At 45.3% G+C, this 25,447-nt stretch overlaps 1 protein-coding gene across 2 annotated transcripts in view; it reads right to left on the bottom strand.

Annotated features, from left to right (window-relative positions):
* Positions 1–23,488, bottom strand: part of SLC18B1 (solute carrier family 18 member B1) — a 569,858-nt gene extending 546,370 nt beyond the window's left edge. For both annotated transcript variants that reach the window (XM_086925400.1, XM_086925401.1), the window contains exon 1: positions 23,338–23,488. In XM_086925400.1, coding sequence (XP_086781526.1) covers positions 23,338–23,383 — 46 coding nt within the window. In that variant the 5' untranslated portion in view covers positions 23,384–23,488. The remainder of the gene's footprint in view (positions 1–23,337) is intronic.
* Between the last annotated feature and the right edge of the window lie 1,959 nt (positions 23,489–25,447).

The following is a 25,447-nucleotide window of genomic DNA, read 5'->3' as shown; positions in this document are numbered from 1 at the left end:
GACACATCTGAGGCTTCTGGGATGGCCTTGCAATATTTTCCCACTGGAGTCTTTCATTATTTACTAACGCTCAAAACCCAGGGCAAACTATGATGATGTCGCTTGCTTAAGTTCCAAGAGGTGAAATATTTACGTTTTGGTGGCCTTGGGTTGTGGCACCAAAAACTAGGTGTGGCAAAAGATACAATTTGAAGCTGTAGAAGCACGTCTATTGCTGGGGTACCTGTGCTGCCATGCTTTCTTATTTGATACTTATGAGAGCGGCAGTGGGTAGGGCTTCCTGAGACAAAGAATGTTATGTACAAAGCATGTAGTGTCCTGTTCAGTTCACATCAGTGCCTTGTCCTGGTCCTCTGGAGGTCACGCTTCTCTCTTTGCTGAAGTCCTTTCCTATAGTTAATCTGCAGAGCTCCCAAATAGTTAGGGATAGCCAATGGGTACCAGGGCACAGGCAGCCATGAAGGCAATCTCAAATGTACTCTTCACCCAGGGGATGGCATAGTCTCATTCCAGTCCAGTGTTCAATTATCTTTGTTATGTAGGATGCCCTTTCTTATCATTTATGTACATGGAACCACAGACAGCCAGCTAGGTTGATTCCAAAGCACTTCAAAAGCATGGACACAGTTAAAAGCACGTTCTAGTCCTCAGTTCCTTCCACAGCTGCTAGATGCAGACAGCAGGTTCATCCTCTTCTGTTCTTCTCAAAGTACAGTTGTGTTTTGAAGGCTTGGGATTGGGAGACTTTCTTATGATAGTCACTGGCTAGAGACTGCTGATGGGACAAAACCCTTTCCCATGAAAATTCCACATTTCAGTTCAACTCTCTACTGTAGCACTTCTATTTTACTTAAGTACAATCCCCACCTTTACTTCAGTTTGTTGAGAACATATTGAAGCATAATTCTGGTAAGAGCACACAAGCATTTGGGTTAGTTAGTTTCCCTATGTAGGAATCGGAAGTACCATATTGCAGTCTGCTTTACCATTTTCAGACAAAAAAATTGTCCCTAACCACCAATTAACAAAATGAGGGATGAAGCTTAGCTCAAAATACACTACTTTATTACCTCGGCTAATAAGGACAACAGAAGCTGTTTTGTAACTTCTGTTTGTAGCAACACAGTGTACCTGTTGTATTGTTATCCCTCTTTTTTGTAGAAGGAAACGTTTGTAAAATGTGACCACAATCCATCAGTAAAACTCAAATCCATATAAATCTGAATCTTGGGGTAGCCAAGTATGTCATACATGGATTCCAAAGCTCAACTCTGTTGGATTTTCACATGCTTTTTGTAACGAATGAAAGATGATCTAATGGGAAGGAGACAGTGGCAGTGTCTCTAACCTGCTTGCCGGTTACCTCGACCAGGAGAGCGCCCATGTAATGGTAGCTATTTTAAACCGAATTGGAGCAACATTTTACTTAAATTGAAATACACTGTATTGTACTTGTGTGTTTTTTAAAATTGGAGCGCATTACCTGCACCCACGCATCCACTAAAAGCAGCTTTGCTTCCAGCCCTCCTCGCTTGGGGAAACCCTAGGCTGCCGCCTCCCTCGCTCACAAGGGGGTGGTAGGCTCTTTGACTCACTTCCTGTGTACTTCCTGGTCCACTGGGAGCGGTTAGCGCTCTAGTGGATCCTCACAGCGCTATATAGGCAGAGCGCCTGGGGTGCTCGCTGTGGGAAGGAGACAGTGGCAGTGTCTCTAACCTGCTTGCCGGTTACCTCGACCAGGAGAGCGCCCATGTAATGGTAGCTATTTTAAACCGAATTGGAGCAACATTTTACTTAAATTGAAATACACTGTATTGTACTTGTGTGTTTTTTAAAATTGGAGCGCATTACCTGCACCCACGCATCCACTAAAAGCAGCTTTGCTTCCAGCCCTCCTCGCTTGGAGAAACGCTAGGCTGCCGCCTCCCTCGCTCACAAGGGGGTGGTAGGCTCTTTGACTCATTTCCTGTGTACTTCCTGGTCCACTGGGAGCGGTTAGCGCTCTAGTGGATCCTCACAGCGCTATATAGCCCTCGCGCCTTCCCGAGCGCGCAGCGATCGCGCGCAGCCCCGCCGCGCGACAGGACGGGGCATAGGGGCCAGGGTCCCTGCTCCCTCCATCTTGCCACGTTTAGGTATGTGTCCACATCGTATCACCTACACCACTCACGCTCTGCTAGACTTAAAACCACAGACAGCATGTGGTTCTAAAATACCATGGCACACCGTAGAAGGAGCATTCTCATGTTTCCAATGTCATCACCGACTACGTGGTAACAACGCACCGCCCAACGCAGAAGCCCCTGTTACCGGGCTGAAGGCTTTCCTCCTAAATGTATGATCCCTGCCTAAACACCAGCATGAGGTATGGGACCTGGTAAACTTTATCCAACCAGACATATGTTTCCTCACTGAAACTTGGATGAAACCCCACACCATCACAGCCGTAACATTGGGGATCCCAATTGGTTACAAATTGAAACATCTAGACAGAGAAGGGAAGACAGGCGGTGGACTAGCAATCATACATAAGGATGATTTAAAGGTCACCATATTTTCACAATACCAAAGTCTGCAATTAGAAATTATGTCTTTTAAAATTGCCCTTAATAGCCACACCTTCTGGAAAGGAGCCCTTGTGTACCGCCCACCAGGACCAAACCCTGATTTTTCTCTCCTTCTCCAAGAATTATTAGCTCCCCAACTTAAATCCAATGAAGACTTCATTCTTCTAGGGGACTTCAACATTCATGTAGACTTACCAACTTTACCTGAATCTTATACCCTAATCACTGACTTGCTAAACGTAGGTCTAGAGATAAAAAATATTGGACCCACGCATAATGGTGGCCACACGCTAGACCTTGTTTTCTCCAATGGTCCCAAGGTCATCTGTCTTCTAGCCAGAGAAATCTTATGGACAGACCACTTTCTTCTAGAATTTACACTCTCAACTCCCAAAAGACCGATAAATAAAGGACCCTCCCTTCCCTCTTGGCGCCGCCAATGGCACAAAATTTCCCTAAGCAATCTACAGGAAACGTGGGTACAACCCACCATATCAGCAGAAGACACAGTGGATGCAGCACTGGCTAAACTTACAGGCTCAATCAAACAAGCCATTGACACTTTGGCCCCTTTAAAGCTATACAAAGAACATCCTACCTCCAAACAAGAAAGCTGTTACACTAAGGAGTTAAGGGAGGAAAAACAAAAATGTAGGCAAGCTGAAAAAAAATGGAGGAAACATAAGACCAAGGAAACTAGAGCGATCTTTTATCATGCTCAATCTCAGTATTATAAAAACATCAGACAGGCTAGGAAAAATCGCCTTCTGCAACAACTAGAAGAAGCCACTAACTGTCCCAAGGAGCTTTTCAAAATCCTCCAAAACTTTGTTAATCCTGCCGCTTGTGAAAGCTCAGAGGAGTTCTCACAGACTTTATGTGACGAGATATCGTCCTTCTTTGAGAGTAAAATTGACACTATATACGAGAAAATAGTGGCTGCCAATAACAGTACGAATGGTGCTAGCAGGATTATACCTCCAAACCTGCCCAAAGACAAAGACAGTGGAAGTTCTATATCACACTTCCCCCTTATTGAAAGTGCAGATCTCCCTCACCTTATTACCCACATTAAATCAGGGTCTCCAAACGACCTTCTCCCTGCTAAGATGGTTCCTCCTCTGCTCCCTCTCCTGGGCCCCTTCATACAGAATGTCATCAATACATCTCTTACGAAAGGACAGGTCCCAGCAGACTGGAAGAGGGCGGTAGTAAACCCAATACGTAAGAAAGCTGCTTCCCCATGGACCGACCTTTCCAACCTGCGTCCCATTTCACTCTTACCATACATCAGTAAGATAGCTGAGAAGCATGTGAACACCTATCTGTCACAACATCTAGAAGCGACGGAGGGCCTGGACTATTCCCAATCTGGGTTCAGGCCAAACCACAGCACCGAATCTGCCCTCCAAACAGTGACCAATAACATCAGAATGGCACTGGATGGGGGCAATTCTATGATTCTGGTGCTGTTGGATCTCTCCGCCGCTTTCGATACGGTGTCTCACAAAGTGCTTCTTGAGCGACTAAAAGACGTAGGTTTGGAGGGCACGGCATTGGCATGGATGGAAAGCTTTCTGTCAGGACGCTCTCAAGAGGTTAGGCTGGGCTCCCACAAATCCATCCACAGGGAGCTCAATAAGGGAGTGCCACAGGGCTCTTGCTTAAGCCCTACACTTTTCAACGTGTATGTGGCTCCCCTAGCCAACCTAGCAAGATCATTTGGGTTTACACCAGTATCGTACGCTGACGACACCCAACTCCTCTTTCCCTTTAAAGATCTGACACCTGCGATAAAAAAATCCTTCGCAGAGGGAATGAGAGCCATATCTGCTTGGATGTCAGCAAACTGCCTCCAATGCAATATAGGAAAAACGGAGGTCATGTTGTTTGGGCAAGCAATAACACACTGGACACCGGACTGGTGGCCCCTGGAATTAGGCCCCGTTCCTAGCCCTAAAAACACAGTGAGAAACCTAGGAGTGTTAATAGATCAAACACTTACCTACAAGGACCACGTAAACCAGGTGGCAAGCACCTGTTTCCGAGCCATCGGTATGCTAAGGAGAGTGTTTCCCTACCTGCCAGACTGCCATAGAAAAACACTAGTGCAGGCATTAATCATCAGCAGAGTGGATTACTGCAACGGCCTTCTTTTGGGAGCAAATGAAGGGCAGCTAAAAAAACTGCAAGTAATCCAAAATACAGCAGCTAGGATAGTCCTCAACGCCCCCCCCCAGGACTCCCTCCCTTCCCCTGCTGACCAAACTTCATTGGCTACCAGTGAGGAAACGAGTGCAATTTAAGACCCTATGCACAATTCACAAAAGTGTGATAGGCAAAGGCCCCAAATATCTGGCCAACATCTTCCTGCCCTATGCCCCTGGGCGAACCCTGCGCTCTGTGAACCAACAACTTCTGCAGGTGCCCAGAATAAAAAAGGCCAGGCAAGGGGGGCGAGCCCTGGCCCACCTTGGACCAAAGCTTTGGAACTCTCTGCCTCTTGAGATAAGGACATTGACCAATCATCTGACCTTTCGTAAGGTCTTGAAAACACATCTATTTCCCATTAACTGATCTCTCTCTCTAAATGCACCATTCTCCTCTTCATTTAACATCTGAGGACTTACTTACTGGCAAAGCGCAGAGATACCCCTCCGGGGGTCTATTCTTGCGCTATAGAAGAATATAAAATAAAATAAATAATGAAATAAAGTATCATTAGTCTCCCAACTACCAGGCTATTCATTTAAATCCCTGAACAGAACTTGGCCTGGCCTCAAAAATGCAGACCACAGCATCATTGCACCGGGCAGGTGAAAGAGTTAATACATTTTGGGAAGGATGACCAAGACTCAGTGTAACCACTCAGAGGACAGTATTCCTGAAGGGGGAAGGGGAAAGCTTCCAAATGTAATTCGTAATAGTGAACATTTTCAATAAAGCCCAGGTGGTGGTCTGGCAAAAGTCCCACGCACTGACCCCTCTATAGCCAGTCCCAAAGGTAGTTATGCCCCAAGTGGAACTAAGCTGAACAGATTTAAGTAGCTGCAACTTGCTTGTATGCCAGAGAAGCTTTCATCCAAATCCATCTACTCTGATACTTTTCTACCATTATGTAATAGCCCGTCTGTGATAAATAGGTGGTGAGATTCACAACTAAAAGATAAATATCCCACCCTGAATCTACTGAATGAAGGAGGAACTTCCTAACAAAGAATCTATGTGGGTGCAAAGATGTATTGTCTGGGTTGATATAGATCTAGGAAATCGCTTTGTGTTGGGTAGTATGGCATGGTGTGAGAAACAGTCTCTCAGGAAGAAACAACAGCAGTAGCTTCACTGCACAAATCCTTCTAACAGAGGTAATCCCTCTATAAAAAGGTCTTTGGATCATAATATCATTATAGTAACTGAGTCCAGGGGCTCGATTGAAGGATCTGAGTAGTCCTCATTCACTGACACACCAGCACTACCTTCTCTAACATTTGCCTCCCATTGAAAAAGTCCTAAAAGACCTTGGGAACTCTGCGGTGCTGGATTATCTTTGTAACAAGTGTGGCCTATCACCTCTGGCACTGAAGGACGTAAATATGCAGCTCCCTGATATGCCAAGAACCCTGTATTTGGGCTTTGAATCTCAGGGGTAAAGCGATACGCTTGGAGGGTGATGTAGGTTTAGAAACTCTGTTACTTTTGACACACAAGCAACAAATACTGTCTTATAAGTGGTATTACTTTACGGAAACAAATGGAATAATTATCATTTAATTAATGGTTCAGTGGTTGAGTGATGATTTATACCTTTCAGGTAATATCTTTATACCTAGAAATGGGGATGTATGACTTCTCTTCGGCTTCTGTGAACGTATGCATACAGTGTTACCTGGTCTTCCAGACACTATTAGGTACCTGCAGCTCATGTGAGATTTTGTGGTCGTGCTGGGTGAATTTAGGTGCTCATGAATTTATCATGAGAGTAAGTAAGTAATTTTGAAGGCCAGCCATGTGCTATAGCTATGCGGCTGGTGTCAAAGCAGGTTCCTAGCCTCACAGGTGTCATATTGTGAGCAGCAGATATGCTCCCGTTGGGTTATGAACAGAAAATTGGTAATGTGAGGATGCATTGGTGTGTGTTGATGCTTTCGCAGTAGGACTGGGTGATACCAGCCATGAGTAGGAGAGAGTGTAGCAAGATCCATGGACACCTATGTAGAAAGACCAAGGTCGAAACATTTCACAAGTCAAGAACTAGCACCTCTACCAACCTACCCATGGGTTATGTCTTGCTACTTGAAATAAGCTGCACAACTGGCCATTCTTCCTCATAGAGATTTGGGCTGGCTGAAAACAGAAACATGCAAAAACAACAATTGATGGACGGAATGTTGCACAATGGCAACACATTCACCCCCAGTCACAGATCTGGGTTTAATCCATCGTTATTTTGCTCACCACACCACCCCAGTTCTGACATGGCCAAATGCAAATCAGTCTGACCCTGTGACTCATGGGAACAGTCCAGCCCAAACGGCTGAAGACGGCTGATAGCCAGAAACCAGTCCTAGGATGCTTGATTCCGGTCCAGGAAAGACATGGCTTGGCAGTTCGGGCTGGACTGTTACCCTGAGGCAAAGGGTCAAGGCTGATTTGCATATGGCCATGTCTGAACTGGGGTGGTATGGAGTGCAAAATAAAGATGGATTTAGGCCCAGATCTCTGTACTGGGGTGAATGTATGACATTGTTCTGCATTCTATCCATCAACGGTTGTTTTTGCATTTGTCACCCGAGTGGGATTAGTATGGGTAAGGCCCCTCATCTCAAGCACTTGATCCATAATCTAATATGTGAAGGAGCTAGCTGTTCACAGATTTCAAAATGAGGTATGGCAAGGACTCATTATACATATCAGTCAAATTAAGTGGTTGCCCGGATCTTCTCTTGACCTTTTGTGGCTGTCGCTGTGCAAAGATAATTGATGTGTCTACCTCTATCAATGTTTACCCTACATCCCACAATGTGTACATGAAATTACCTACTCTCGAGCTCTTAAATGACCAGTAAAGCGATCTTCCCCCTGAAGCATTGACAATAGTTGAAGGTGATTTCAATGTGCCGCTCGAACCGTTGGTTAATAGAGATTCAAATTTAACTGATGAGGAAGACGCACAACGTAATGTAATGTGATGTAATGGGGATTTATAGAGCGCACTTCTGCCCTGAGGCCTCGTAGCGCTTCAACGTCTCATCCAAAATTTGGTATCCCCCAGGCAACTAGAAGTTTGACTTTTGCATTCCAATTATTGGATATCATACTAAGAGCAGGTTTAAGAGCCTACAATGGTAGATGTATGTTGGATCAAGATGGTGCAATCACTTGTAAATGATATAACTGCACAAGCAGAATAGATAATAAATTTCTATACTTGCATATTTGGTCATCTATGAAAGACATGAGGGCCATAGAAAGAGGGGATAGTGACCACAATGCTTTGAACTAAGAAATGACTGTTCTGATTACCCCTAACCTGGAGATAATAAAACCGAGCCTCCTGGGAAATGTAGTGCTATCAACCAACAAATAAGCCCTGAAGTAGGAATATGTGGAGGCACACCCAGACCATTTAAGTAAAGCATCCTCAAATGTGAGTGTTGCCCTGGAAAAAAAAAGCCATCTATTTGGTGAAGGCTCGGCCCCTGACTTTATAATTAACACCTATTTGAAAACTTGAGGGATATCTTCTCTAAAGAACCAATGAGAGAAACAAAGGGTAAATATGAGCCAGACCCCTAGTATAAAGCACAATGCAGGTCAAAAAAACATCTTTACTGATTTTCTTAAATCAAAGACCAGAGTAGTATCTCTGCAGCCCACATAATCTACATAGAAGAGTTGAAGCAAGCCAAAGCTTGCTGGGAGAAGAGGGTTTGGGCAGATTTGACCAAGCAGCTACATTTGGAGATTCAAAGGCATTTTGTAGTATTGTAGCACATGGTAGTCATATCTCAGCAAGCCCAGTTGCTTTTCATGCATATCCGCATAGGAGGATAGACCAGTTTGGAAAATTGTACTCTTTACCCAATGTTGAGGAAGGAAACAGAGGGCTCATTGTCCTTGGCTGCTTTCGTACCCATAACCTAGTAGACAATCTTGAAATATCTAGCTCAGATTCACTTAGAGCACTCAAATCAATAGTGGCCAAAATGGCTCCAGGTCCAGATTGCATTCAAGCTGATCTTTATGCTTCAAATCCTGATATTTGGGCACTTTATTTAAACATTTTATCAAGTGCAATCTTAGAAGGAGGTCCTATACCGGAGTCCTGGTGTGGAGCCGAGATTGTCCCAATCTACAAGAAACGGCAAAGGAAGGATATTTATTTTATTTATTTATTTATTTTATATATTTATTTATTTAAACTTTTACCACGCACAGCTACCCACAGTGGGTTTCCCGGCTCTAGGGACAGACTGGAGAAGAAGATATCAGATAGCCAGCAGACCAATAAGCTTAATTGATAAGCTACAGAAGATCTTCTACAGGAAAGGTCTAGGTAAATTGACTGATTGGGTCCAAACTAATATTATACTCTCAGATTTGTAAGCTAGATTTAGACTGAAAACCAGCACCTTGGGCCAAATCCTGAGGTTTAGCCTCATATATTGGAAGACAGTGGTACTGGGGAAAGGCCACTTTTACGTTGCCTTCGTAGATTTAAAATCTGCCTTTGATATGGTTCCTCAAAGCCAGCTGTTAGAAGTCTTTGGAAGTATGGGAGTACCAGCAAACATCTTAAACATTCTTATTAGGCTCCATGAAAACAATCATGCAAGTGTCAGATACAGGAAAAATGGCTAGTCATCTGACTCATTTAGGATGTAGAGGGGAATACAGGGCTGCAATTTAGCCCCATTCCTCTTCTCTCTATTCATTAATGATCTGGCTGAAGTTTAAAACTTCTGAAACAATGATGCTCCTACGACTAGTTGTTTGAAAATACCCACACTGCTATTTGCAGACAATATGCTTCTCATCATGAAAACAACTCAGACCCTCCAAGCAATTTTACATTACTTGATGTTGTTCTGTGCAGACCATGGGCTAGAGCTGAAAGCCAGCAAAACAAAATGTATGGTGCTCAATCCATATATGTTTATCCAAACTAGTCTACAGGCCTGCAACACTTCGCTTGAACTATTACAATAATTTGTCTACCTGCGGGTGACATTGTCCCACAACTTTAGCTGAAAGGCTGAGGTAAACAAAAGTGTGTTCAAGCTGCAGCAAGAGACAGGGGCAATGCTTAAGATGACCAAAAAATTAAAACATAATCATTGAATGCCAGCCCTAGAACTCTACAAAGTAAAGGCAAAAATCGCTGTTCTCTACAGTGCAGGGGTCTGGGGTCACTCAGGTACTAACAAGTTGAGTGTGATAGAGAATAGATTTCTCAGACATTTTACTAACCTCCCACAGAGCACCCCTACTCTTCCCATGCTTTAGGACATGGGCTTGAATCCAATCTCTTTTACAATTGAGTCGAGACCTCTAGTTTTTTGGCACAGGTTTTGGTCAACCCCCAAGCTAGAATCTTATAGGCAGCCAATAAGGGAGCTTTTCAAAACAATGGGTCATTTAAGAATCTCTTGGTTGTTCTACATAAAGAAAATGTTCTACGCTCCCAGAAGAGGCCCCCAGGCTCCCACAACTACTGATTAAAGACCGCTGTAGGGATTACCTTAGGGGTGGAAAGATCAAAAATTGCAAGTCCGGTAGCTCGGAAGATCAGATTCATGATCATAAGATCATGCAATCTTGTGAAGCCTTGCTTGAATGCCAATACAAGGCTTTCTCCCAAGGCAGCTTTAACTGAAGTTTAGTTATGGTATTCTTCCATTAGCACAGTTTACTTCTAGATGGGAAAACATAAAAGATCTATCAAATCTTGTACAGCATACAACAACGCTTCTGAATGTATTTCGCGTTTTATTCTTCTGTGCTGCTTATCGAGCAACGTGCAAGAAATTGATTATCCCACTGTGCAGACTATTAGGCCTTGGGACACCAAGGATCCTGAAATCTGACACTAGTGCAGACCATCCAAGATCAACCTACCTTCACGTCCTAAGGAGGGTAAATTGGTCTGCAACCAACATAGGCTCTCCGGAACAGGAAGCTGAAAACCACTTTAAGGAGGCTCACAGTGATAGGAACTCTCCGAAAAGAAACTGGGAAACATTCACAACATCCTTCTTCCAACAACATGCCTCAAAAGGCAACCCCCATACAGCTCAAACATCAACAGGTTATCCAGCACAAAGTTGGAACAAGTCCTTGAGTAGAGATATAAAAGAAATAAAAGGGTGGTCAAAAATGCACTGAGAGCAGTAGTACGACGGCTCTCAAACAATTACACTTTTACATTTGATCTCAGGCGCAAGAAAAAGGAACTATAAAGGGCAGGTTGGACCAAAAAGAGGGAAATTGCTGAGAGCTTGTGGGCTAAGCTCATCTGGGATAAAAGGATAAGATAACTAAAGGCAGCCTTACAGGCACTCCTGGCATGAATGGAGTCCCCAGGCCATCTAAAAGTCCAACACAGCAAAATGGGCCTGATATTTGGCCCCTTTATTCATCCATGCTCTGTCAGGTGCCACAATTCCTGCCTCCTGGAAAGGGTCTATCATCTCTCCAATCTTTAAGGTTGGCAACAAGTCAAAACTCGAAAACTACAGAATGATAGCCCGCATCTATAATGAGGCAAAGTACTATGCAGCCTTTCTATTGGAACGGCTCCTAAACTAGGCCAACGTCAATTCAAGCACCCAATCAGTCAGACAGGGTTCACAAAAAAACTGTGACTCTGACAAACATCATGGCACTGGCCCTGCCACCAGAAACCTCAAAACAACCAAGCAACCAATGTATCTGTGTTACATAGATTAGAAAGCAGCCTTTGACCATGTCTCACGAAATCTGCTCTGAAGCAAGTTAAAGAACTGGATGCACTGCAATGCTTTTAAGAGCAATCAAAAACCTATTTACTGACACTTGGGTCAGAATAAAGCTGGCCAATGGAGCTAACCATTCCAGTACTATCCCAACGTCCAGAGGGCTTAAGCAGGGATGTGTCCTAGTCCTGATGCTTTTAAATATATTCTTGGCAGAACTCTCTTCATCCTTGGCTTCGGTTAATTCTCACGCTCCTAAGCTTGGCACTATCCACCTTTCAAGCTTGCTGTATGCCAATTAAATGGTTTTCTTCAGCAGGACCAAGGTGGTGGTGTTAGGAAATGGCCTGACAATCAACACCAAGAAAACCAAAATCATGAATTGCTGCATAAGAATTGGCTTTACAGCTGGTCCCTCAACTCCACAAAGGTTGAAAAAGTCACTGAATACAAATATCTCAGTCTAACATTCAACAATAAAGGGAGCTTCACAGCATATAGGGAGGAAATAAAGAGGAAAGGGCTTGCATTGGCAGTGGGTACTTCTCAGGAACCTGAATGGGCTATCATACAGCCCAATTTTTTTTAAATAGCTAGGGTCCCAACTCTGGCATATGGAAGTGAAGCCTTTCTAGGGAGGGCCTCAACCACTCTGGTCAATGCTGTCATTAAAATCTATAGGGAAACATTCCACCTACCCAGATACACATTTGCTGCCCAGATCAGGCTAGAACTTGTTCTAGCCAAACAAACGATAGCTAGAAGCGCAGCATTCGTCAACATATGCTCTATGTTCCAGTCCGCTGAAGAAACACCATAAATCACAACATATGGTTGGAAATCAACAAACCCTAGTCAGCAGCCAGAAAATACCTCTAAGATTCCATTGATCAGCTCGAACTAGCTCAGCTGTGGTCGGCAATGCTCACTATTGAGTTGTTTCAAATGGTGACTAGGAAAATGTGAAAAACTAATCCCATCACTAGAGGACAAGGCTTCTCTTGAGAACCTCACCCATTCATTGATGGTACAAAATAGTTACACACTGCTCAAACCACAACCATATTTGGGCAAAGACTTCAGTAGCAGGATCTTTGGAGCCTTCTGAAAACATCGCTTTGGCTGCTTTCCTCCCAACGCGCACGCAGGCTAAGGGCAGGAGAAGAAGCTCCCGGTAGGTTGTGTGGCCAGCCAAAATAAGACACTACCCACACTTTCTGCCTCTGCAGGTCTAGTTTATATCTGCGCTGCCACTGTCTCAGGGCCTTCTGGAATCAGGGTGGGGTTCGCCTCTGAAGACAAGCAATAACAGCATATTTAAACTTTGGGGACCCTCTAGCAATCTCTCAAACAATAAAGTATCTACAGGGAGTTGGCCAGGCCTTCAAGAAAGCCCATTACCAGTCTGCCCAGCACACTCAGCAGTGATCTCCGGTCTCCACCAATGATGGAGCCAAAGCACCATGCCCACTAAAACTGCACTGGACTTGAATACCCGGCTTGCTCACAGTACTCGTACTACAGTCAGGGCCCGCTCTAGGGCCATGCGATCGGTGCGACCGCAGTGGGCGTTGACTTGGGGTGGGGGGCGGCATTTTTGAAAATGTGTTTCATCATTTTAAAAGCACCTGCTGCCTCATCCTGGCCTCCAGCAACTTTCTGACATCAATTAAAATGTCAAGAGAAGTCCTGTGATTAATCGTTTTCCTGGAAAGTGACCGGAGGTTTGTCTAATGAAAATTTTGACTCATCCTAAGGTAGCGCAGATGGTTAAAATTCCTGCTGCTAAGAAAGTGTACCATGCAGATAACGAGGTGCATATAATGTAAATAGGTCAGTGTGTTACTGCTTCTGTCAGAGAGCTCCTTTTGTTACTGATCGTTTATAAGTCAAAATCCTAATATAGAACATTGAGCTATTAACTGTCACAGTAGAGCTGCATGTAAACTGTAAAGTATATGTCAGAGATATATGTTTTTTGCCCAGTCTTTCATGATTCTAATCTTGTGAAAAGGGTTCATTTGGGTAGAAAATAATTCTTATTATGAAAGAGAACCCTTAACAATGATGTTGCGTTTTAAATTCTCAATATGTGCTCTTCCTAAATAAGAACTTTAACTATATTACCTACCAGTATCGATGACATGCCACTCCTACACTACACCGTGTAGTACTGTCTGATGTGACATTTTCTATACACTCATTTAAACACATATGATTGTCTCTGTGTTATAGTACTAAAGGAATCTGAGAGACAGTGGTTATGGAGACTTGAGAGGCACTGTTAAAGGGTGCTAGTGAGGGAATCTGTGGCAGAGGTGGTCATGGGGGGTGCGCCAACAGACATTGTCTCACAGGGCGCCACCAGCGCTAAAGACGGTCCTGATTCCAGTCACCATTTGCACAGGGTTCTCCCTTGCACAAAGCACTTTTTCCACCCAGACAACATGAATCCTGATTGTCTTTGGTAGAGCTAAATGACAAACATACATGTTAAGCCACCTCTTGCTTCCTTACAAAAAATAGGACAACTTTTTATAGCTGGGATACTGAATTCTGAGCATTTAGATCCTTCCGACGCCACAAACCAAGATGTTTTTATTGTTTTAATGAATTTTATTTTTCACTGTATTTCATATTGTAACGATTTTAATTAATCTAATAATAAAGTTGTAGCTACTTAATTACACTAAAGAACTGATCATGGTTGGCATGGCCAAAAATTCTTACATGTCACTTGGCTTCAGGCCCGGACTGGCCGTTGCGGGCACCGGGCAATTCCCCGGTGGGCCGCATGGTTGGGGGCCGATTTTGGCCCCCTGGGGGCCGTTTTTGTTACAGGGCCGTTATGCTGCAAAAACAGCCCTGTAACAAAAATGTCCGAAAACCGGCCCTGGCACATAGCGCGGTCGCACCTCCTCCTCCTCCCGGCGGGGGGAGGGGGCCGGCCGAGCACTTTGCCAGGGCCGGTTCTGGTTCCCAGTCCGGCCCTGCTTGGCTTATCCGTAAGTGACCAGTAGATTCAACTATATCCCTGCTCGAGTCTCAGGAAGCAGGACTACTCATATCTGGGGACTGTGCTTCCTTTTTTTATCCTGCAGCTGGATATTACCTTATTAAGTTACAATCTTAAATAATATTGGATGAGGGATTGTCAAGAAAAGGAATTGAAAATACCTGAATACAATAAGAAATTAATTGTAATGTTGATTTTATGGTGTGGTTGTTTTTAATAACGAAAGTCATTTGCTTATTTTTAAATGTTGGAATGTTTTATTTGCTATTACTGTCACTACGCGCTATCTGCCATATTTTACTGTATGTTTTATGGATTTGTAATCCAAAACAAAAAATATGATAAAATATAATACTGCCCCATGCCCAAACATTTGCCCTCTGGCTGGTGCACGGTGCTTAACTGACCTCCAAAGGTGACCTTATAGTCTTACCCACAAAACATGCTGTCATCCAAATGCTGTGGCATTTAGTGCCATTCATATCAGCCACTCAGATTTTGTGTTACAGTTCGAAAGGAGCGAGAGAATTCAGCCATGCAGTGGGACTATAGAGATGATGAAAACACATCTGCCAACGTATAAGCTATCCTAAACCAGGCAGAGAAGGAATATCAAAAGAAAACGTTCTCAAGAAGAGGTGCAGAATCATCAAAATGTCAAGCAGGAATTTCCGGTAAAAGGCCAGCATTTCCATTCATCAGAGAGTGAGACATGCACCTTTAATATTGTTAACAAAAAAGGTTGTAATCACAAGCGGGAGTCAGGTTTCAAGTCTTTATTTCGATTTTTAACAAATCATAAAAGACACATTTAAAATACTATAATAAATCAAACAAAAAAAGTTTTTAAGAGAAAAAAACTATTTGAAAAGAAAAAGATGCAGAGCATCAGTGAGCAAAGACTAGGTACATTTCAAACAAACCAAAAAAGAGTAGTTAAAAGAAGCATTAGATGTCAGAAAAAAGAGAACCTGAATATAATAAAGAGCACATGGTATTTTAGTGATACATTTCGATCATATCGATCAATGGGAAACCAATTCTTGCCTAATGTACAATGGATGCCGATGGAAAAATCTAAAAACAGATGATTTAAGCAGTATACATAGTTTGTCGCTTTATGAGGCACTATGTGTGGGCTCTGGCAACTCTGACGTATGTTTTAACCTTAAAAGCCAGGCCCAACCCAGATATTTAGCCAGACTTACAACAAAGAGCTCAGAAGTGTTGGTCTTTAGCGCCCAAATGGCTTCAGCAGATGTTTTAAATGGTAATCTCTGGAACAATGGTTTTAACCATTTCTTTCGGGGTACAGCATATCTAGGGCAAGCAAAAAGAAAATGTCCTTCTGATTCTTTCTGTCCCGGGCAACCTTTACAGTAAATCGATGTCCCTGTAGACCATTTGTTTGTAAAAGAGTTCAAAGGCAAAGACCCCACTCTGAACTGATGATACAGTTTCCTGTCTAGCGGTTTAGTTATTACATCCCAATAGGGCTCTCGGGATAGGTCTAGCTTAAATGTTAGAAACCTGCCTGTGAGGCTGATATTGCTAGAGAGTGAGACTCTTTTTAGGCGAATCGAGGCCCAGTACAGGGATTTGAACTCTTGTTTAGAGGGGAAAGCATTGGATAAGGGGGATGTCCACAGTTGTCCTAGGCCCATGTCGATGAGAGTGGTTTTCACAGCTAAGAACCATGGGATTTTTCCGGATCCGCTAATTGACCTGACTTCAGCTAGTTCTTTTGCGAAGAGAGACAGGTCAGGAGAGGTCCATATTCGTCTCCACAGGGCCACCAACCTAAATCTAGCCATCTCGTTGATCGGAGGGCACCCTAGGTCCAAGCAAAGGGGAATTGAGGGGGTCGACTGTTGAAGACCTACTAAGTTCCGAAGGAACTTACATTGGGTTTTAAAAAGGTTGAGCAGGTCCATATAGCCCCAAAGATCTGCGCCATAAAGAATGGCGGTGGTAATTTTGGCGTCATAGATCCTGAGGGCTGGGAGAACCCGCTTGGTGGTAGATCCTTTTTGCTCTTTTATAAGACAGCCAGTCAAACGTGCAAGCTTGAGATGTTGGATGTTAGTTTGATCTTTCCATCTCAAGCGGCTGTCAAGGGTAACCCCCAGGTAGGTCATGGTCTCGACTTGCTCGAGATTGACTCCGTTCAACCTCACGGAACTCCGGACTGGATGGTTTCTAGTGAAGACCATAAACTTTGTTTTCCCCACATTTACCGCCAAGTTGTTAATGGCACAAAACTCCTCGAAGCGGTCCAAGGCCCGCTGCAGCCCGCTGCGTGTTCTTGAGAGGAGTAGGGTGTCGGCGGCGAAGATGAGTAGCGGGAATCTCATCCCAGCCACCATAGGGGCGTCAGTGGGGGTATCCATGAAGAATTTCACCACTTGGTCGATGAATAAAAGGAAAAGTGTTGGTGCCAGGATGCACCCCTGACGGACACCTCTAGTTACGGGAAATGTTTAGATCAATGAATGCAGCAAAGATGGTACCGCCGCCGAGCCAGACCACCTTCCAATAGATCAGGCAGAGTCTAAACACCTGATCTATGGTGCTTATTCCCGATCTAAAGCCCGCCTGCATGGGAGATAATATGCCCTCTGTTTCGATCCAGCCCTGGACCCGTCCCAGGAGCATACGAGCGATGATTTTTTGTATGGAATCGATTAAACTAATAGGGCGGTAATTCCCTGGCTTGGACTTATCGCCCTTTTTATATATCGGAATTATCTCTGCTCCCTTCCATGATTTTGGAATCGTGGCTCCATTGGCTAAGGAGTTAGCGATCATGGTTATGTATGGGAGCCACAAGGCTGGATTAGATTTAAATAGGTCCGCCGGTATCAGATCCATGCCAGGAGCTTTCCCTCGCAGGGTCAGGCCAAGGGCCAGTTCGGCCTCTGGAACTGAGAAAATTAGTTTCTCCCCGTGGGTGCTTAACGGGGGTGACCTGCCTGGGGGTTTTATAGCTTTGGGGTCATCAGCTCTAAATTGGGCGGAATAGAATGTTACCCATTCGTCAAGGGGTACATGGTTAGCCGGGGTAGATGAATCCGGATCCTTCCCCCACTTGACTAGATCCAAAAACTTTTTTTGGTTGTTTGAGATGGACGCCTCCAGGAGATCTATCCAGAACCTATCCTCCCACTCCCGTTTAGATTCCCAGAGGGTTTTTCTGTAATGAGCCTAGCCGCCCTAACTGCGACCATGTCCCGAGATTTAATAGTTGAGATAAGCTCCGAGTGTGCCTCCCTACATTTTTTGTTGTACCATTTCTGGGGCAAGGGATTCGTTTTGGAGGAAGCACTTCGGCACGGGAGGGAAAGTAGGGACTTTAACTGGTCAAAGCATCTAGTATGAAGATTCATAACATTGTTTGCCAAGCCCGGGTTTGCCCCCAACAGATCAATTTTCAACATCTCGTTATACACATTATTGGCCATTGTATTAACATTGTCCCATAATGATTTGTCTTCCATGACCTGGGACCATTTCAATCTCCTCCTATCATTAGTTAGCAAAACGTCCCCTGTATGTGAGGTGGTAGACTCCTCTTGTCTCTTTAGATCTGGCAGTTTCAATGATAGTAACAGCGGATTATGGTCACTTTCCGGACGCTGTATTACTACCATGTCAACTAATAAAAACCAATATTCCAATTTTAACAAAATATAGTCAATGCGGCTCTGCCTTAGACCATTATCGAAAGTACAGTTGGCTTCTTTATCCGAGATTGTACGGCCATTGCAAGCTCGGAATCCCCTATTTAGGCAGAATGCCATCCAGTTCACTGCCGCCTCTGTTGCTTTAGCCCTTTCATCGACAATTAGATCAGGGATGTCCCAAGCAGGGTCCTCGGCCGTGCTCCAACTGTCCCCCATATCGAACAGTGGCTCTATGGTGCAATTTAAATCTCCAGCTAAGATGGTGACATTCCCGCTGCCCATTTCAGCAATTTTGTAATCAATGGTATTCAACAATGGCGGGCTTCGGCCACCAGGCAAACCTCTGGCATAAATGTTAAAAATGTGCAGATCCCGTTGGTTAGTTTTGCTTAGTTTGATTAGGAGGAGATCCGGATGCTGAACAAGAAGCTCAGTCGGATAGAGACACAGTGACTGCTTCACCCAAATCGTTAGTCCACCCTAGGCACGCCCTTTGCCCCCTTTGATCGCAAGTTTAAAGAAGTTGATATATCCCAGCTTAAAGACTGGATCGGTTGCCCAGGTTTCTTGGAGCAAAATGATGTCGTAGTTATCCACAAAGTTCAGCCAGTCTGTAGAGGAAAAGCGGGCCTTGATTCCTGCGATATTCCAAGACAAGATTTTCAAGTTATCATTGGTTGGGACCACAGGGGGAGATTTCAAAGGTGGAACTGGGATGGCTGCCTGTTTGTGCCCTCTACCCTTCTTAATCTCCATGGGCTTGGCATTGACCGTGGTATCGTCGTTTATCCTCGCCTCTTGAACATCTCTGTATACAGGTAGATTGAGTACCCTAGTCTCTAGGCCTCCCCCAACAGCAGCTAGGTTGTTAATTGGATATGGGCTCGCCATACAGTACCCAATAGGCTCGCGACCAACTGCTTTAACAGGGGAAGACTCACTGGATGTAGCGTGGAGTCAATCTATGGCCTCGAGGTCAGAGAGGGGGCCAAAGTGATTAAAAAGGAATGGGCGCTGTCGGTCGAGAGGGGTTAGTACCAAGGGGCGTCTTATGGGTGGGGCCTGACGAAAAATGGGGTAAGGTTGGGGGGGTATTTGCCTATGGGGGTAAAAATATGATAGGGCTAAAGTTTGTACATCCCCCTGTCTTGCAAATCTAGGTTCTCTTCGGATGGCATCTACCACCCATGCATCCTTAAACGAGATCAAAATGCAATCTCCCTCCAGGTCTTTAGTCCCATGACCCAACCAATCTACTCTTCTTACAAATAATATCTCCGTAGGAGAGGAGGGTGGTAGGGGACGGTTTTTATTTAGCCAGAAGATTACTTTATTGCGGAGATCCCCATATGACTCCTTGCTGCCTGGTTTTAACGGGGCTACACCTGTCAGGACTATAGTGTGTTGGGCTGCTTCGATCGGTAGATCAACACGAGGGGTGGTAAATCTTCTACGACTCCCCTCCCTGTGATTGGTAGTGGTGCGTTGGCCCACAGGGTCTCTATTTGTGCTGGTGGGGGCAGGATTTGTTTTAGTTTGTAGGGGTAGTCCCGTATTTTGTTGCCCACCTGTATTTTGTTTATCCATAATTTTTGTCTTGGGTGCCTGTGTAAGAGTGCTCGTGACTGGTTTGGAGGAAGTAGCTTTTTGCTTCCCCCCCCCCCCCCCCCTTTTGGCGTATTGGTATTTGGCCCTAGAATTTTGTTATGGGATGGTTTACTCCTTGCCTGATTATTAATAACGGGGTCCTTAGTAGCTATTTGTGTTTTACTGGCACCCGTATGGCTAGTGCCAAGAAGGTTTTGTAGCATAGCATGGTTTGAGCTGGTTATAGCCTCCAAGCTGTCAATTTTTGAGGTCATGAGCCTTGTCCGCTCCAAAACAGGTAGTAATAAAGTTTTAAACATGGCCTCCATTTTTACTAACAAAATTTCGTCGCTGTTAAGGCACATAGGGCAAGTGCTAGAGGAACCCAAGGACATCAGGGAAGGGCACACCATATTAGCAAATACAGAGGGGTTTTGGGTGTCAGGGGGAAGCTCAGAACCCTGGCTCCCTTTATCTGGGACGTCATTTGTTTTTAGAATCTTTCGTTCTCTCCCCCCCGACAGTCTGGAATCCAGCTTTCTCTTTTTGATGTTAAGATCAGTATTGGACACTGGGAAGTTTGTAGTTTCGGCAGTGTTGGAGTTATTAAGGGGAAGGTATCCAGATAACTGGCTAGGTTCGAGCCCCCCACTAATCTGTGAATCGCCCCCCTGACTGACTTGAGAGTCATCTAAACTGTACCCTTCTTCCTTCGGGATAGAGGCAGTTGGGCTCACCCCCACACTTTCTAAATGGACAATAGCGTCCGTAGAAGAAGTTTGAACGCAATTAAAGGCAGCATGTGGTGCAGGGGAGGTAATGGTGGCTAGTCCCCCCAGTGATGAGCGCTTGCCGCTGATAAGATCAAGTGAGAGTCTTTTTTCGACCATAGCAATTTCCTTCTCCAGAATCCCCGTAGCCCGTGAGATAAAAGCGTCAAGGGGGCCTGATACGACTCCCTTGGTAGTGTGGATTTGCACTGTTCGTTCTTTACCTGACCTTAACGGCATTATAAGGGGTACGTGGGGTTAAATCTCACAGTAAATTTCAGTCCGTCCTTGCTACACCAGAGGGCAGGAGTTGGTATGGCGAGGTCCGCCGCCTACCTTGAGGCCCTCCAATCGGCCAGGGGGGGTGGGCCTGGGCCGGACTCTGCCGTACTCGAACGGCCTCAAACGGCCCGCTCTTTGCCGGGTCTTCACCCCGGTCGCTCCCGCGCAGCGGGTACTCCACCCTGTGAAATAGGGGAGGGCAGGGGGCGGTGCCGGCAGGGAGAGCGGCCACAGGTGTTGCACGCAGGGACTCCTGGTCACTGGAGTCCCTGCTAGGCAGCTCGCAGCCCCGCCGGGATCCGAAGGTTGGTGATTGCAATTAGACTCCCCCTCTCTTCCCACACAGAGAGTCTCGCTACGCAGCGGGACCCGCGCAGCGGGTCCGGCAAGGCGTTGCTGGGCAGCAGGGCACACGAAGATCCAAACGCTGATAAGTCTGATTGAGGTTTCCCGGAATGCAAGGGAGACGCTGTATTTTCACTCCGCCTGTCAGGGGCGGTGCCGGCAGGGAGAGCGGCCACAGGTGTTGCACGCAGGGACTCCTGGTCACTGGAGTCCCTGCTAGGCAGCTCGCAGCCCCGCCGGGATCCGAAGGTTGGTGATTGCAATTAGACTCCCCCTCTCTTCCCACACAGAGAGTCTCGCTACGCAGCGGGACCCGCGCAGCGGGTCCGGCAAGGCGTTGCTGGGCAGCAGGGCACACGAAGATCCAAACGCTGATAAGTCTGATTGAGGTTTCCCGGAATGCAAGGGAGACGCTGTATTTTCACTCCGCCTGTCAGGGGCGGTGCCGGCAGGGAGAGCGGCCACAGGTGTTGCACGCAGGGACTCCTGGTCACTGGAGTCCCTGCTAGGCAGCTCGCAGCCCCGCCGGGATCCGAAAGTTGGTGATTGCAATTAGACTCCCCCTCTCTTCCCACACAGAGAGTCTCGCTACGCAGCGGGACCCGCGCAGCGGGTCCGGCAAGGCGTTGCTGGGCAGCAGGGCACACGAAGATATAAACGCTGATAAGTCTGATTGAGCGGGAGTCAATCCTAAACCGTTTTTTGCACTGCCATCCAAAGCAAAAAAATGTTTAGGAATAATGAGTCAACTCCTGCTGGTTGCTTGTTGCAAAGGGTTTATACTGAGTTTTTATCTCATTTGGATGTGAAAGGTCCACTTGGCAAATTTCTGGGACATTGAGATATTTGTGAATATTTGCAGGTAAGGTTATATTTTACTGCAATTAAATGACTTATTTCGGCTTATAACCAAACAATTGTGTGGCAAGCCGTTTGCTCCAGCGCCCATTCGAAACCAATGAAATGCTTATTTATAGTCAGTGCCACTGGAGTTGTGCAAATTAGCTGCTGCTGGATTTTAGGCATAATTATGAATTTTTCACAATTGCCACTTAATCAATCCTGATAATACTTTCATCCTGAAAATACTTTCATTGTTCAAACGGATTAAAATGTAGCAGCATATAATGCGTCTGAGAAGCAGGCACTTTGTAAAAGATAGCTTGTCAAGCGGACTGCTTCATTCAGGTGTGAAACTGCTACTAGTGAGGTGGACTCTTTGCCCAGACACTATGTTGACATGACATAAAAGTGAATACTGTTAAAGAAAGTGCAGCATTATTTGTCTTGCTACTCAATTTTGACAACCTGCCACATAATTTGTTACCCCTGTTGCCACATATTCCATTGACCCGCTTTATAGTTTTAAATATCTCGTATTCGGTCCATGTTTATGTCAGAATGCTGTACATATCATGAAGTCATTTGCGTGAGTTGCTGTAAACAACTGCGCTTAAGAAGTAGTATATTGGCAAGAACACAATATAATTTGTAGATTGCAATGAACTTTTCTATTTCCTGTGATGTAATTCTTTAAAAACGTAAACACAATGGGGCTTATTTGCAAGCCCCATGCGTCGCAGGTGCAGTCACTTCTAATATGGGAAAAAGTGACATAACGGCGGCGCAGGGGGCTTTCAAATTAATAAGCTCGTATATTTTGAAAAAATGTAGTACAGACCACTTGTCGAGGGCTTTCAAAAGTAAAAATCTAGGGCAAATAAAAAGTCAGCCTATAGCAAAAACGCGTTTTTAAAATTTTACAATATTTGGATTACTCTTGAATTATTCATACTCTAAGAAAGCACCGACGTCGTTTGAAATTTGAACGACTTTTCGGTCCAAGGCAGCGTGCAAATGGTATTGGAGCGCACACCAGTGTGAAAGAACAGGGTAGCCCGTGAAATGTAGTCTGTCGTCCATGCCAGTAGTTTATTCTATGTCCCCCAGCGCCAATGTTTCATGTACACAGCTGCAGCGGGATTCAGCCAGGACACGCAGGTGTTAACTTTTCCGCAGGACTTGACTCACCCGTAGAGCACTAACGCGGCTACGCGCAAACATATCTCTGAGAGGGGGAGAGTTAAAGTAAGTGGGGGTCGCTCGCAGAGGGTATCTGCAGTTTCCCTTTACCTGTGAGACCGATGCCCATTTCGGGTTCTTCTTCCGCGCCACCCATGGTAGTAGGTGTTCACTGGCAGCCCTGAGTGTTCAGAAAGCCTTCCTTTGCGTGTGACGATAAACCCACGTTTCGCCCCCTTCCAGCTGCGCAACATACCTTGAGGGTCTCATTGGCATTATAGGCAAATGTACCGGAACGGCTGGTTTGACAGGCCTGTGGTGGGTTGGAGCCTAACTCTGGCATGTGACGTATGCCACAGTGTTAGAAACCCTCCAGGCAGTGACAGTGGGAGTTTCCTGAGGATCCTTTTATACTTTGGTAAAGTAAGAATGTATGAAGAAAAAGGTGTGGGTGTAGCTTGAAACCTGTCCAAAAGCTTTAAAACCATGGTATCACCTCTCTAATTTGTTTCAAATTGTACATTTTTCTCTATCAAGGATTGCCCACCTTTTCTTTAGTTAGAACAAGCGTTCAATGAAAATCATCCCAATCTACTAATATGATTAGTATTGCGGTGTTGTGATAGTAATCACAGACCAGGTTACTTAACCCCTTCGAAGCTAATGACGAGCTGGGCTCGTCATGGCGCTTACCTGCCGTGCGCGGATGACAAGGCCAGCTCGTCATGAATAATGGTTATTTTGGTTATTCAGCGCAGGATGGGAAAACGCCTAGCAGCCATAAGCCAACACTCCCGATTCAAGCGGGAGAATACCTATTTCAAGGCTAGTCTCTCGCTTCCCACCCGATTCCTGCATTCAAAAACATGATTCCTCCACAGGCTGCAGCCCTTTAGTGAGACTCGTAGGGGCAGATTTACGTTTCCTGGCACATCCCTGCAAATCAGCAGGGATGCGCCAGTAAAGGTACGTGACGCAAGTTTTCCCTTGCGCCACCACAGATGCGCTGCATTTACAATGCTTATAGGAAAAACAGGAGGGAACCCATAGACCACGTTGGGATGGGTGTATCATGTAAACAAAAACAATTCCCAACAGGTATTATTGAAAGACAGTTTCAATTGCGTATGCACCAGGCATTACTGAGAACAGAAAAACAAGGAGTCAAAAGTTTGGAAGGCGTGGTGGTATTATTCACCAAGGACAAAGGGCATTCAATAAGCAAATACAGTTAAAACAGCACTGTAAAGATTAGATCTTGTGACAACCCAGTGGCACTTGGTGCAAGGTGCTATATACAGTTTAAGGTGAGGTAAAAAGTGCAAGTGCTTAAAAACAGCATAGGTGGCGCATAAAAGAAAATATATGCATCAATTAAAGCTTCAATTACAAAACAAGTTATAATCACTTGGAAAAACAATTATTTTTCTGGTAAGAGCTTTAAGTGCGATATGCGTCATATGAATCAGGCTGTGTGGTCGACGGCGTTTCGATCCCCTTAGGTTGGGATCGTCATCAGGACGGGGTTGTCGATGAGTACAGTGCTGTGGAAAAAGGGAGGAGTGGTGAGCGGGGCAATCTATAGGGGCGGGCGGGGGGAAGTGACGGGTGGGGGGTAGATGAACATGCATTCTGACTGAATGGCATCAGGTATATCGTGAACGAGGGAAAAGTGACTGGGGTGGTGGCCAGACAGGGAGAGAGAGTGCAAATTGGGGGTGACTAGTGTGGAAGGTTGGCAAGTAGTCCAATAAACCTCACGGAGATATAATCAGTTAAACTTACCGCTCGTTCTCCTCTTTCACCCAGACGCTGCCCAACTACGTGAGCATTCCTAGGACGTACCACTACCAGGTATTGACCTTTTTAGACCTCCTGGCAATCGCCTATTATTCTTGCGGTTCTTGTACTAAATGTAGTAATTAACTTCTTTCCTCAGTAACTGGCCTCAAACAACTGCCGTGTACCGCCAGCCACGCATCCCTGCTTGGCTCTTTGTAAGTGTACACCCTATTTCTTATACGTGGACCACCTTTCCACCAAGAGGTTTATTGGACTACTTGCCAACCTTCCACACTAGTCACCCCCAATTTGCACTCTCTCTCCCTGTCTGGCCACCACCCCAGTCACTTTTCCCTCGTTCACGATATACCTGATGCCATTCAGTCAGAATGCATGTTCATCTACCCCCCACCCGTCACTTCCCCCCGCCCGCCCCTAT

This window comes from Lissotriton vulgaris, chromosome 6 (genome assembly GCF_964263255.1).
Source record: "Lissotriton vulgaris chromosome 6, aLisVul1.2, whole genome shotgun sequence".
NCBI classification, from domain to species: Eukaryota; Metazoa; Chordata; class Amphibia; order Caudata; family Salamandridae; genus Lissotriton; species Lissotriton vulgaris.
Note: the sequence above shows the minus strand (reverse complement) of the source record. Positions and strands in the feature narration are given on the sequence as shown.